This window comes from Xenopus tropicalis, chromosome 9 (genome assembly GCF_000004195.4).
Source record: "Xenopus tropicalis strain Nigerian chromosome 9, UCB_Xtro_10.0, whole genome shotgun sequence".
In the NCBI taxonomy this organism is placed as follows: Eukaryota; Metazoa; Chordata; class Amphibia; order Anura; family Pipidae; genus Xenopus; species Xenopus tropicalis.
In genome coordinates this window covers 61,016,641-61,031,037 of record NC_030685.2, presented here as the reverse complement: position 1 = coordinate 61,031,037, position 14,397 = coordinate 61,016,641, and the positions used below count along the sequence as shown (strand labels likewise).

General features: G+C 42.3%; 1 protein-coding gene across 6 annotated transcripts in view; it reads left to right on the top strand.

Moving 5' to 3' along the window:
• Positions 1-4,064: 4,064 nt before the first annotated feature.
• dip2a (disco interacting protein 2 homolog A) overlaps positions 4,065-14,397 on the top strand; it is a 51,987-nt gene continuing 41,654 nt past the window's right edge. For 3 of the 6 annotated variants that reach the window (XM_012969940.3, XM_031892452.1, XM_012969939.3), the window contains exon 1: positions 4,068-4,993. In XM_012969940.3, the coding sequence (XP_012825394.1) occupies positions 4,903-4,993 (91 nt within the window). In that variant the 5' untranslated portion in view covers positions 4,068-4,902. 6 annotated transcript variants of the gene reach the window in all.

The window sequence follows — 14,397 nt, the reverse complement described above, 5'->3', positions numbered from 1 at the left end:
AGGCAATTTTCACAGCCACGGGTTCCTTACTGCAACTCTTATTCGCTTCAGCCTGGGTATGCAGGGCCATAGAAGCATTTTCCACTTTCCCCATCACAGGGCTTAAAGAAGGTGCCCAGAACTCAGCCCACCTATCAGCCATTCATATCCCAGGAATATCTAGCATACAAGCGGACTTCCTCAACCTCCACCAGTTGGACCCTGGGGAGTGGGAACTTCATCACAAAGTCTTTTAGGAAGTGGTACACCAGTGGGGCCTACCACAGATCGAACTCATGGCATCTCGGCACAACAGCGAGGTTACTTGCTTCTTTGCTCATTGCTACAAACCAATGGCAGAGGGGATCAACGCCATGTCCCTACCCTGGCAGTTCGAACTAGCCTAAATTTTCCCCCGCATCCCATGCCCCCCAGAGCACTGAGGAAAATCCAAGGGGTGGCCCATCCACCTTGATCACTGATACCTACCTGGGACCCTAATATTATTTGGGAGGTGCTCCTGGACCCACCAATTGAACCACTTGTGTCAGTGGAAAGTAGTTTTTTTTGTGGAGATTTTGTCAGCATGCAGAGTCTCTGAACTAGAAGCTCTTTCTTCAGCAGCTTATCTGCCCATGAATGGGACCCGCAATAGGCCTCCCCAATTGATTTCAGGCCAAAAATCGGCCAAGTGGCTGGGGCAGGTTTGATTTTTCGGTTGGATTGGGGACCACATCAGCCCATTGTTGCAGTCCTCGTCCGACGGCTCCTTTACCCATTGTAGTAATTTGATCCTTGGCCCTAAGGCTAAAGGATTGAATTAGCCTAATATTGGCCACCTTAGGTGGGCATATAGGGAGAAAATCTGCTTGTTTGGTGACCTTGCCAAACAAGCTGATATTAACATTTATGGCCATCTTAAAAGTTAAAATGAGTACAAAAATGTATTATACTTATTACAGCTCTTGACTGAATTTGGCAGGGCATTCCCTGTCTTCTAGGAGTTAATTGTCAAGTTCTTCTATTTGTTTTACAGCTATTTAATGATCCCTGGGCAGGCAATGTTGTATAAATGTAGTGGAGCCTTAGGTCTGAAGGTGGGTGGAGCCTATTTATCAAACTGTGTATATAAATCAAACCTGAAATATAAATCAAAGCTGAAAGTAGCCATTCTTGTCTTCTTTCAGCTGTATGTAAAGTATGAACATAAGTCAAAGCCCTCTAGTGACTGTAAAGGTGGCCATACACATGTAGATTTTTAAAAGATTTCTTCTTTATCATAAAACTAAGCTTACTGTGAAACGATCATTTAAAAGTAAGATTTGTCCATTAACGAAAACTACCAAACCGTAAGAGGATGTGATGTATATGCTTTTGTATTCACTGTTTTCAAGCTGTACTTGGTCCTGCACATTATTTTGTAATGTCCTATGGATAATTTAAAAGACAATGGGGGTTTTGTAATAGAAAGCCCTAAGTTTAACTAAGAGCAGTAACCCATAACAACCAATCAGCAGGTTGAATTTAGCGGTCAACTGTTTAAAAGCAAACATCTTATTGTTTGTGATGGATTACTGCTACTGGACAAAGTGCTTTTTATTATATATAGGGTAATGTAATCTGTCTATTCCATCAATGTGCAAATTTAATTGTTTAAAGAGGAACATTTTTTTAAACCTGCCCAATCAATGTTCTGATGTCGGAAGAAAAACCACCAGATGTATTCGCTGCACACCAACCCTTACATTAAGAAAAACTGTTACGTCTCTGGCCAGCTTCAGCAATGGACAGTCTCTGTTCTGGTTAATACAAAGGATATGAATTCTGTTATGTATACCAAGCTACAATAATCACGTTAATCTGATTCAGTTTAGTTTTATATACATAAGTAGTCTTATTGCTTTATTATAGCATTTCGAGTGGCACATATCCAGATATGTTGATAAAACTGCATATAGAAACAAGGTGTAACCTCATCATTTTATAGGAATCACATTCAGTTTAAATGCCACTTGCTTGGCAGATCTGTTTTCCCACAAAATAAAAGGGTTGTAATAACAGGCAGTCCCTCTTCATGGCTGCTGGGCTAATCCCCTTCACCACTCCTTGCACTGCAAAGACAGGCTGGCACTACTCCCTACAGGAGAACAGCAAAAGTGACTTTTTGCCAAGTGTATGGATCTCAAAGCAGCCATGGAACTCATGCTTCAGCAAAAATGGGAAAGACTGATGGCAGGTTTTTAATATTCCTCGCATCATAATTTTGTATGTATGTATGCAATACTGTACATGTTTTGCATGCAACATGTGCATATCTGCTTTCCTGCTATTCACACTTTCTCCATACTTTCAGGTACTTAATATCTGGTCCCCCAGCAGGCCCTGGACTGCCAATCTGTAAATTCTGGCAAATGCTGTGAGATACCATAGATAGTCACTATTTAAAGGAACAGTAACACCAAAAAATGAAAGTGTTTTAAAGTAATTAAAATATAATGTACAGTTGCCCTGCGCTGGTAAAACTGGTAAGTTTGCAACAGAAACGCTACTATAGTTTATATAAATGAGCTGCTATGTCAACACGGGGGCAGCCATTGAAGCTGGGAAAAGGAGAAAAGGCACAGGCACATAGCAGATAACAGATAAGCTTTGTAGAATATCATGGGGTTTTATCTGTTATCTGCTAAGTAACCTGTGCCTTTTCTCCTGTAAATGGCTGCCCCCGTGGCTACACAGAGGCTTTATTATATAAACTATAGTAGTCTTTCTAAGGAAAACACACCAGTTGTACCAGTACAGGGTAGCATTACATTATATAGTAATTACTTTTATACACTTTCATTTTTTGGTGTTACTGTCCCTTTAATAGGCCTTGTAGAGGGACTGTTGATGCATCAGTGTGCTGGAAATGCCAGGGCCTATTTTTAATCTGACTTGTGGGCACCCTTCTTCCAATGTACATGACCTGTGTGTACAGACTGGGTTTCAAAACAGGTCCAACGGTCTATGTCAGCTAAAAGCAGCCTTCTGTATTGGTACAAACCCGGCATTTTAATATTTTGGGAGCATCTTGACCACTCCCCGCTACACCCACAAACTCCCAGAGCGAAAAAAAGTTATCTTTTGGTTTAACACATAGAGGAGATTCAGTTTAAGGGAGAAAAAACTTTTTACCTAATTCAGTTCCAGTTTTTCCTGTAGACTTCACTAGAGTTTTCACTTGATAAGCCATGCAATACGTTTTTCTGAATTGAATGTCTGGCCCAGGATGTGTAAGATTAGGTGTTTGCCAGACTGACAGTAATCCGCTTTGGTACATATACATATGGCAGTACTAAGGGACTCTTATTGGGCCCCACTCTCTGGGTGCTACATGCACATGTGGTATCTGCCCCCCTCCCTGTGCCAGTGCTGCCAACATCAGTGTGTGGATATAAGTGTTTTATTAGAGCCATGTCCTGCCCCATGCCTACTTACAGGCTGCTATCCAGTCTCTCCCTTAAAGTTATGTTTACTCCATTGCTGCAAGAGTGCATTACTGGAGTACAGCAGAAACTGCAGCCTTTTCGTTAGACCCCTTAGCTCATAATAAAGTTATTGATACACATAATATTAATAATCATCCCGTTGTTGTGCGCCAGGATAACAAACGCTCATCATTTGTACCAATTCTATCTGTCCAGAGCCAAGTGCACAGTCGGAGAAGCTGCGATACAGAGCAGCCCACAGACTAGCGATAACTGGAGCCTGCAGGGCACACCATGCCGATACATAGGCAAGCCAAACAGCGCACTATTCCGCTCACGCCTTTGAACCCCTTTCTTCACTGCAGCTCATCAAATCGATTGGGGTCAACCAATTGTGACCGAGCAGCGATCCCAACAGCAGCCCGGCACCGCTCATACTGTTTATACAGAGAGACGCAAGTCCGAATTTGACTGTAACCACGTGGGAAGGTGCGGCAGCTACAGGCCAATCGGGACAGGGCGACTTATGCTGTCACCAATAAGGTAGGGGGGTGTGGCTTACATACCCAAATTCCCAGGGTAAAATCTTACGTGCTTGCGCTTGTAGGCGGTGCTGTGGCTAGCCACACCCCTATACGGGAGGGAGAGGGGAATTTTGCGCAGCGGCCCTACTGTTTTGTTACCAGGCAGATTGCGTTTGCTAAGCGTGCTCCCGCTGAGACACACCCCCTCCTCTCCACTTTCCAGCACCGCTCCCAAGCGCGTCCCCGCAGCGAACCGGTCCTGTGGGGACGGGGAAGGAGGAGAAGAGAGACCGTGACAGCCAAGGGTGTGCATAGGAGCTAGGCCGAACCAAAGGCGTGTATGCACCAAGCCAGCCGTAGGGAGTCTCATGAGAAGCGCTTGCATGCTGGCGAGAGTCTGCTTCCAGAGGGGCTAAAGCTACGGTGGGAAAGCAGCCTGCATGTTTGCACTGGATCTAGGGGCGAGGTCCCTGCAGATTGTCAGGGATTGAGCCGGGGGAAGAGATAACATTGGTTCCTTGGTGACAGGTGCGCTGGGACCGCAACCAATTGTAGGGGCCACTTAGTACTGAAAATACATTTATTGTTAGAGCTTTCTGTGACTCTAATTGGAACGCAAATATATGTTGCACTAGGTCAGTTATATAGCAGTGCTAGTGAGGCTGAGGGATATAGGGGCAGACTTAATATTGCAGTGTGACCATCACTGGCATGTTCCACCTCTGCGCTTAGGATAACTTGGCCCCTGCGGAACTGACTGGGGGAGAGGGAAAGACAGGGGGAAGTAGTTTTCTTGACCCAGAAACCTAAAGGCTATATTAGGCTTATAGGGGCCATGGTGAGGTATCAGGATTTTAGAGCATGTAATACACTGGTGGGGTACCATTAGAGTATATGACGTGCGTAATAAGGTTCACAGGAGTGTGGTGGACATGGCGGAGCGGGCAAGTTGTGCGCTTCTGGAGTCGCTGCCTGCAGAGGTCAGAGAAAGTTTGGCGGAACTGGAGTTGGAACTGTCTGAAGGTGAGTAGGAATAAAAGCACATCATATTATATTTGATACTTCTAACCATTGACTACCAGGCAATCCCCTATACATAAGCCTCTGAAAAACTTATTTTGTGGTGTTTGTAAAAAACTTTGTGGCTCCAGTCATGGTTGAGTTTATCCACCAGCAGCTGGAGATGGCACTAAAGTGAAACAGTAGTAATGCCACTAGTTGCGAATGATGTGTATCATTAGGCTTGCACAACAGGTAACTTACACTGCTAGAAGAATGCAATGGCTTGAAGACTTCAATGCACAACTGTAGTGCTCTAGTTCTTTAGCCAGAAACATATGGTTGTGAATAAATATTGCCTGGTACCCATATACCCATCTCTTTCTCCTTCAAAGCATAATAGTAGGAAAAACGTTGCTTCTTGTCGCTGAATGCAGCCAGGAAACAGCAGATTGCAGCCAATATGATGATATTTTTACTGGTTTGTTGTGACAAAACACAGATTTTTGGCTCAGTTTGTTTTAGCTGAGAGATTTCAGTTTCAGATATGTGCTGATTAGTATTTGTGCCAACACATTTTTAAAGCTGTACTAGTAGTTTTGTCATTCTGTCACTTCCTATACCTAGAAGCAACGAAATCAAATTGCCGTTGCATTAATAGGATAAGGAGCTTCTCCCCCGACATGGGGAAGGATCTCAAGCATACTTTATTTTTAGTACAACAAATTAATTTGCAGAACCTAATCTTGCAGATGGCCAGGTATTCTCTCTGGACACCCCTTGTTGTTGTGAAGTACAAATCTCAGCATGCCAGTAGTTTAAAGGAACAGTAACATCAAAAAATGAAAATGTATAAAAGTAATTAAAATATAATGTGCTGCTGCCCTGCACTGGTAAAAGTTGTGTGTTTACTCCAGAAAGTCTATTATAATTTATATAAATAAGCTGCTAGGTAACCATGGAGGCAGCCATTCAAAGGAGAAAAGGCACAGGCACATAGCAGATAACAGATAAAACACTATTGTATTCTACAGAACTTATCTGTTATCTGCTATGTAACCTGTGCCTTTTCTCCTTTTTTCCAGCTTGAATGGCTAACCCCGTGGCTACACAGCAGCTTATTATATAAATTATAGTAGTGTTACTGTAGCACTAGTTTTACCAGTGCAGGGCAACAGTGCATTATATATTTATTATATTTATTACTAAAGCTCTATCATTTTTTAGTGTTACTGTTCCTTTAATATCAATGCCAGAAATGGTCTCCTATCGACATGCTGGCAAGTTTTCCAGCTAAAGACTTCCATTGGTGGGCAAGTGTCCAGCAATATAACCAACAGCTTTATCAAATTGTGAGTTTGGAGCTTAAAAAATAAAATTCACATTCTGTTCATTCCTATAGGATTTTTAAAAGTGTATTTATCAATGGGTGAAAGTTAGAGTTCACAAATTAATAAATACAGTTCTTAAAATTCTGTAAGAATGAATAGAATGCGGGTGAGATTTTACATATTAAGCTCTAAGCTCACATTTTGCTAAATCTGCCCCATTTTGTCCCTGGCCGTATAGCCCAGCTAGCTAATGCTGTCATTCTTGAATGCAGAAGATCTCAATAACCAGTCTCCTCCACCTCACCTTGGTACGGCTATGAAGCAAAGTGAAGGCGAGAGAGATAAAGTATGTAACCTGGCCAATTGGTGATCAGGATGATGCAGTTAGAATAATTAAAGCAAGGATCTGCGGTTGTGTTTTTATTAGTAAGGTCAAGGCCATAACCAAGTTGCCTAGTCTGACCTAGGCTGTGCTACTAGTTACGGTTTACTTTTGGAGCCATGCTTTTTTACTATCGTAAGCTGAGCTACTGTATTGGTTACACTGTATTAAAATTTAACAAAAATGGAACATGTAGGTAACAGCTAAGCAAACATTTATTTGTGATATATTTCCTGGAGTGAAGGAAGTGCTGATATGGGTCAGTGCTCAAAAAATGTTCTAAGCTTTATAATTTCTTCAGGTTTGCTTCAAAGAATCTTGTGCCTGTCAGACTTTCATTTCTGGAAGGGGCGTGTAAAACTTATTTATAACTTATTTATTTAAAGCGTATTTATAGGACAGCCGCTCTGCTCATGTGAAACTACGTTATAGAATTTCCTTATACAGTAGTTCTGCATGATGCCTTGTGGATAGCAATGGTGGCCTTTGGATTAGTGTAATGTCACACACTCTGTTTTTTGTCTGTGAAAGGTTGTGGCTGAAAAAACCAGGGGATTGTCATGGATTTCTTTTCCTATTACTATAAACTGCACCTATGTCACACAAAAATCCCACATTCTGGGGGTGCTGGCACTGTGCTTCATACATCTGGTATTTTGTCAGTGGCTGGAGTGAGCCCCTATAGCAGAGCTCTTTCTCCCTGGAAAGGAAGGCTTTATGGCCTCTGAGTTCACAGAGGATACATGTAGTTCCATCCAGAATGTAGGTGTAGCGTATATTGGCTGAGGTGAGTTCTTTGCAGAATAGATGTCCTTTAAGGAAAATCTCTCACATGTAGCACACAGGCTAAGTTATCTTAATATGCTAGCTTGGACTAAAAAGTTGGATTGGTGTGGCACAGGCCTGGACTGGGATTCAAAATAGACAGAGGCCCAAACAGCCAATCACAGGCCCAATAAATAGCGACTGTCTATGGGATCTCACAGCAGCCCCTCTGACATTTGCCAGAATTTATGGATTGCGAGTTCAGGCCTGGTGAGGTAGTTTAGTTAAGCTTTTAACTTCTGTACTTGGTACCCACAGGTTATGTAGCCTGTATTTTCAGTGTATATTCGTTGGGAAACATGCTTTCTGGGAAAATGCTCCACCATGGATCTGCTATACCTGCATAGGTGCTAAAGTGCACAAGCATAGTAACACCCTGGACAACCAGTCACCGGTTAAAAGCAATGCAAATTAGACTATGGGAAACAAATAACTTACTGGTTGCTATGGGTTACCGCACTGGGACAGTTTGGCATCTATTACCGGGCCTGGAGGCATATGCTGCTACCTGTCCAGTCTTCGGATGTTTTGGGAAGGCTAAGAGCTATGACAGTAGTTGGAAATGGCATTGTGCACAGTAAACAGATTATTTTGTATTAGTTCCAGACAGTGTACATGTTAAATCTGATATATTTTACACATACTTGCTAATAAAAAGAAGAAATTAACATGCTAAATGTGTTTGTGTGTTCCTAGGACCTGCTGTTGTGCATATGTGTTTGCCACAATGTGAATATTGGTATAGTCACACTGTATAGTAGTGTTAAGCATCTTACTGTCAGTCAGTATGCTCATTAAATGCATTTAAGGCTAAGTTTTATTATACATAACAAGCACCCACATTACTTCACTGGCACCTGTACCAACTTGCTGGAGAAACAAAGATCATTTGTCTCATAATCGTCTCATCTTCTCTACAGTAAATGTGTTTCATTTTGTAATAAGGTAGAAGTCATGTTGTTGAATAATATGTTTGGGTGGCAGGGAGGTAGTATTGTGCTGGGGCTGAGAAGACAAGATGAGACATCCTTGTACCAGCACTAATAAGCAAGTCTATAGGTTTTAGTTTACACACCTGAGGCTAGTAGGTATACCTTACAACCCCTATCGGGTTCTCTTATGATGCAAACATTGCCGCTCCTGTATTTGGGATAGACAGTTCTAAGGGATCAAAGATTCCTGTCCATGTAAGTCGGGGCATTATTTGAGTGTTAAAGGGGTAGCCCACCTTTACATTAACTGTCAGGGCCATGTTTACCAAATAGGCACTTGAGGGGCTGTGCCTAGGGCAGCAGCTTTAGGGGGCGTCCCTCAGCCGTCTATATGTTAAACAACTATTTTTTTGTAAAAAAAAAAAAAACACTTTTATCCTTTTCCAAAAATAAGTGGCAGAGTTGGGGGGAACAGGGCACCAGGCAGTGCCACTGGTGGAAGCAACAGGCCGAAAAACAGCCCTGCTGTTAGTATGTTATTAAATATCCTGAATGTCCTGTTCTCTGACACAAGAAGCCAAAAAAAAAAAAAATAAAAAATAAATTCTGCTGTTTGAGACTGCTACTGTATTTTCATTGTTGCTTTTATTGCTTCTCTTTTTATGCAGGTTCTCTGCTATTTATATTCCATTCCCTCATGTAATCCAATGCCTGGCACTAGGTTAAATTACACCCTAACAAAAAGCTAAATTGCTTAAAACCAGTAAGACCAATTGCAGTATGTCTCAAAATATACCTGTCTACATCATTCTAAAAGTTTAGTTTAAAGGTAACGATCCCTTATTGGTGGCCCATCTACATGCCTAGGAATCATGTCTTGCCATGGTGAGGTGGGGCTGAATCTCAGATATTGGCTGCTCTGAGAGTGAAATGGTTAATCGGCTTGTGGGATGGTGAAAAGTTTTTCACTTTGCCTCTTCCATGTGGGAATGTGCTGGATGTTTGCCTCTGCCGCTCATTGTTGTAACAGGAAGTGTGAGGGGAAAGGAAGCCAGATGTTAAAGTGTTTCTTTGTGAGAGCAGCCGTTGTGACCTCCCTCTGCACTTCTGATTCCTTTCTCTATCTGTCAGAGCCCACTTATCCCCCTTGCATCTCGTTTCCCACATGCGGATGTGGAGATAATGCAGCAACATGCAGACACCTAAGCATGTGCACACGCGAGCTTACACACCAGCAGCACATGTGAACCCTGTCATACATTTATCTTAAAAGAACAGGAACTGTAAGATACAAGTTACACGTATATATGAAGCAGCATGAGTTTTAATCAAATGTAACAAAAAAAAAAAATTATGTAATCTGGGAAACCATCTACACATATAGTGGCCAATAACAAACACAGACACATGTGCAGGAATGAGGATAAGTGTTAAGCTCAGTGACACTATTTATTGGAAGTATTTGTATTCAGATGCTCTTCTTGCCCTTTTTTATACTTGCACCATGCGCCGTCTCGCCAGTCCATTGCACTAGTTCTCTTATTAAGACTATGGAACCCTGAGCTACCATCACTCTGAATGTAGCACTATTCCCTGGGTTCTCACAGTCGGTTGCATAGATAGCTACAAAATTTGATTTGCTACTGTATTCTCATGGAAACACGTAAAGGGTTCCAAATACAATCTCATCACAGTCAAAGCAGGGCTAAGGTGCACTGCCCTGAACCTTCAGTTTAGGGGACATCACCCAGCCTATGAACCTCTAAGTGTAACTAAGAGAACACGAAACACGTATGGCTGCTTCTACCTATGCAAAATAATTTAAAGTATTCATTTTACAAGCCTATGTGGAGGACTGCTCTTTTGAGCGTCTGCTTGCATACCCAAGGGATAATATATGCTCATGCAGTTGTGTCCATAGGGCCCAACTCCCTACGTGACTGGAATTACACTGGAATTGAGGGGAAAATGCTGCCAAGGGGGTAAGAAAAGGTGACTTGGTGACTTGCATTTAAAAATTGAAATTTTGCACATTGGACTGCATTCGTAAATGCCGCTATAAACAAATTCCTATATGGTTCAATGTGATTGTGTACAACTAGGCCACACATGAAGCAATCAATGGTAAGTGGGAGTGACCCACAAACATGTATAGAAGGTATGAGCCCTGTTCATTTTATCAGTCTGGAGCAATTGCCTGCTGTCACATTCCAGATGTTACAGCTGGACAGGCAGTTCACACCATGTGTTTTATAGCATGCCTTATGGCGTTATACACAGTTACAATTCTGTCCCGGCTGGTAATACTGTGTAAAGTACAGAAAAGCTTCAGAAGAGGACTGTGCCTCTGCTTTGCTGCAGCTTCTCACTGTTTGAAAACACGCAATGCCTGTCCCAAGCTATAGGTGGAGACAACTAGCAGGTTGTTTGACGTGGTATCCTGAGTATTGTTGGTGACAAACGGGGAATACCAGAGGATGGGTTAAACTGTAAGCTGAGGGCTTAAACTAAAAATCAAGCTGCTGTTTATAGATATTACAACTATACTTTAAATTTATTTTTTTTAGTTGTAATATTGGTGTGTAGGCAGACATCTGAGCTTTCAGAAGGAGCCAGCACTACACATTAGAACTGCTTTCAGGTAACCTATTGTTTCTCTAACTTGCAGCTCAGCAGTAAATTGTGACTGAGGTTTATCAGAGCACAGGTCACATGGAAAAAAAAACCTGATTTCCCATGACAGTATTCTTTAACATTGAGAATTTTTCTTTTGGTGACCGTTCCCGTTTAATTATTAATAAGTTTCAAATTTTTTAGATGCTGGCATTTTTCTTTTGCTGCTTGAAAATGTATCAACTACTGTAGTAGAAATAAACAGTTTAAGGTTGAAGACCTGTTTTATAGAGCTTAGATGAGAGGGAGGAAAATTATTATTAATAAATATTTATAAAACAGAAACCTATTTGGCATCACTGTACAATTCATGGGTGCATAAACTGAATATACATACAAAACTACAACCGGATACAAGAGGTAAAGCACAAATGAGCTTATAATCTAAAAGGAGGACAGGGAACTGAAACATTCATTCTTAAAGTCTAAGAAAAGAAAACACAGAGCATAAAAGGCAACTGAAAAGTAAATATTTGTTGTATGCTTACACTAAGCCACAGATTTACTGCCCACACCCATAAATACACACAACACACAGTATGACAAGTGGGCACACACATATACACACAGCTGCACTTTTTTGCTGTTCTATTTTTACTGTACCAAATGGTTTTGTGGTTTTTCCTAAAAAGCATCTCATTGCCCAGTGTGACTAACATGACACTGCATACTTACTTTTTATCTTGTTTGGTGATTTTATTGTGTTTTTGGAGGCTTTAGGGTAAGAATCCACAGAGCGGTTCAGTCACCCGCGATAGATATCTGCTGTCACAGGCAACAAACTACTCCGCCAAAGCTTTCCACCGGCAACAGTAGGAGTGTCCGGTGGAAAGCCCTTTGCATCACTTCGTTTTCCGAAGTCTGCAAGAGGAAACTTGTATGTATAACTTAATTTATAAAGCGCTACAAGGATACGATGAGCTGTACAATCTTACACTGTACAAAATTACACACAGGGAGGACAAGTGTTATAATAAATACAATAAATAAATATAAATACACAGAGATTGTGCCATGTGGTATGATACACAGTAGGAAGGAGGTCCCTGCCCCGTAGAGCTTGCAATCTAAGTGGTCGGGTAACATACTGTACAGGCACAAATTGGAAGGTAAAGAGTGTACAAGGTATAGGCCAGTGATCCCCAACCAGTGGTTCGTGAGAAACATGTTGCTCCCCAACCCCTTGGATGTTGCTCTTGGTGCAATTCGGTGAATTCCTGATTGGTGGCAAGTTTTGATTGAATAAAAACAAGACTTACTACCAAATAAAGCCTTCTGTAAGCTGATAGTGTGCAAAGAGGCTGACTAATAGCCAATCTTAGCCCTTATTTGGCACCTCCATGAACTTTCATGATGCTCCCCAAGTCTTTTGGCATTTGACTGTGGCTCACGAGTAGACAAAAGGACTAGACAAAAAATTGTTTTAGTGCCCAGAAGGTAGCAGAGTTTTTTCTTAAAGAGAGTGAGTGATCCCTACAGGGTAATTCAGGGATAGATTTCCAGAGGCAAGGAGCAGCGAGATAGAAAGGTTTAAGATGAGAGAGTGCAGTGGGTGTGGATTTGAAAAAAGTCAGAGGCTCTGAGAGGAGCGGAGGAGACGACCAGGAACATGCATGGAGACCAGACAAAAAAATGTAATGAGGAGTGAAGGGCTTTAAACAGTAAAAGAAGCATTTTGTATGCTATTCTTTACTTAACAGGCAGTCATGCTAGTCTGGGAGGCCGGTTAGTAGGAGATTGCAGTAATCAAAGTAGGAAAGGATAAGGGCATGGATTAAGCTGCTCATACATGGGCAGATCCGCTCGCTTGGCGATGTCACCAAGCAAGAGGATCTTCACCCGATATCCCCACCTACGGGTGGGCGATATCGGGTAACATGTAGGCGAATTCGATCGTTTTGGTAGGAAAAAGTGGCAGGTTTTGGCAGTAATATTAATATGGTTAGAGAAGAAGAGGGACTAGTCAAAGATAACCCCCAGGCAGCGTGCTGATTAACAGGGTTGATAGTCATGCCATCAATAGTAATTGTGAAACTTTGTGGGACCGAAGCGAAGGGGCTTTCCAACGGCGTCTCGTAATGTTACCAGTGGAAAACCTTTTCGGAGTGGTTTGTCGCCAATGGTAGCAGAGATCTATCGTGGGTGACTAAACCGCTCTGTGGGTTCTTACCCTTATTGGATTTTCAGTTGTGCATTGCTGTTAATCACTTAATTGTGCCTGAAAACTGTTAATTGCACAGCATGACTAATTGTGCTGTATTCTGTGTTTCCCAATTACTTGTTTTTGCCCATTAAGGGTGAAGACACACGGAGCTACTTAGTAGCAGCTACTTGTCACGGTTACTAAACCCCAGAAAATACCCTGCCATAGACAATACTGAGAATTGCCTCTGCAAAAACACCCATAGAGACAATTATCAGTAAAATTCCAGCATTGTCTATTTCTGTAGCCATGGCAAGTAGTTGCTACTAGTAGCTCCATGTGTCTTCACCCTTAGGCAAATGTCCCACGGGGAGATTAGTGTCTGCGATTTTAAAAAAGTGAGTCCCAGCAACTAGTCATTCGTTTAGTCTCTACATAAAGAACAATATGAATTTCCAGTGCCTAAACTGACTGATAGTACTTGGAATTGTATATCGCTCCGAATCACAACAAGACCCTTTTTCGAGCGATGTTGGAAAGAAAGCATTGCCATTCAAAACTATTGGAATCGCTTAAAGCAGGGGTCCCCAACCGCCGGGCCGTGGACAGCAGGGCAGTGGGCCGCAGCGCACCCACCCCCCCCCCCCCGCCCCAGCGTGTCGCATGTATTACGCGCCGCGCCCCGCCCCCCTCGGTCCGTGGGAAAAAAAATTTGCCTCCTACCGGGCCGTGCTGCTGAAAAGGTTGGGAAGCCCTGGCTTAAAGAAAAAACCCATTGGACGGGAAGTCTCCGATTGTTGCAAATTTCTCCATTGGAAATGTTGGGGAATATAACGCGCTGACTTGTGGGAAATAGATTTGCTCTGTAGTTGAAATGTCTAGTAATCACTGAAAAAGACGAACGGCTTGTCGCTGGAACTTGCTTTTTAAAAATCACAGCGACTAATCTCCATGTGGGACATTAGCCTTAGTTGCTTGCAGGAGATTCCCACTACCATGGGCTACAAAGCATTTGAAATACCCTTAATCACATGCAGTAATATGGCTTAATCAAGGGAAAATGAATGTATAACAGGCAGTAAGGAGAGGGCTGGCCTGCACCACCTGACGCTGCCTTGTGCATCCCGCACTAAATTTTTTAT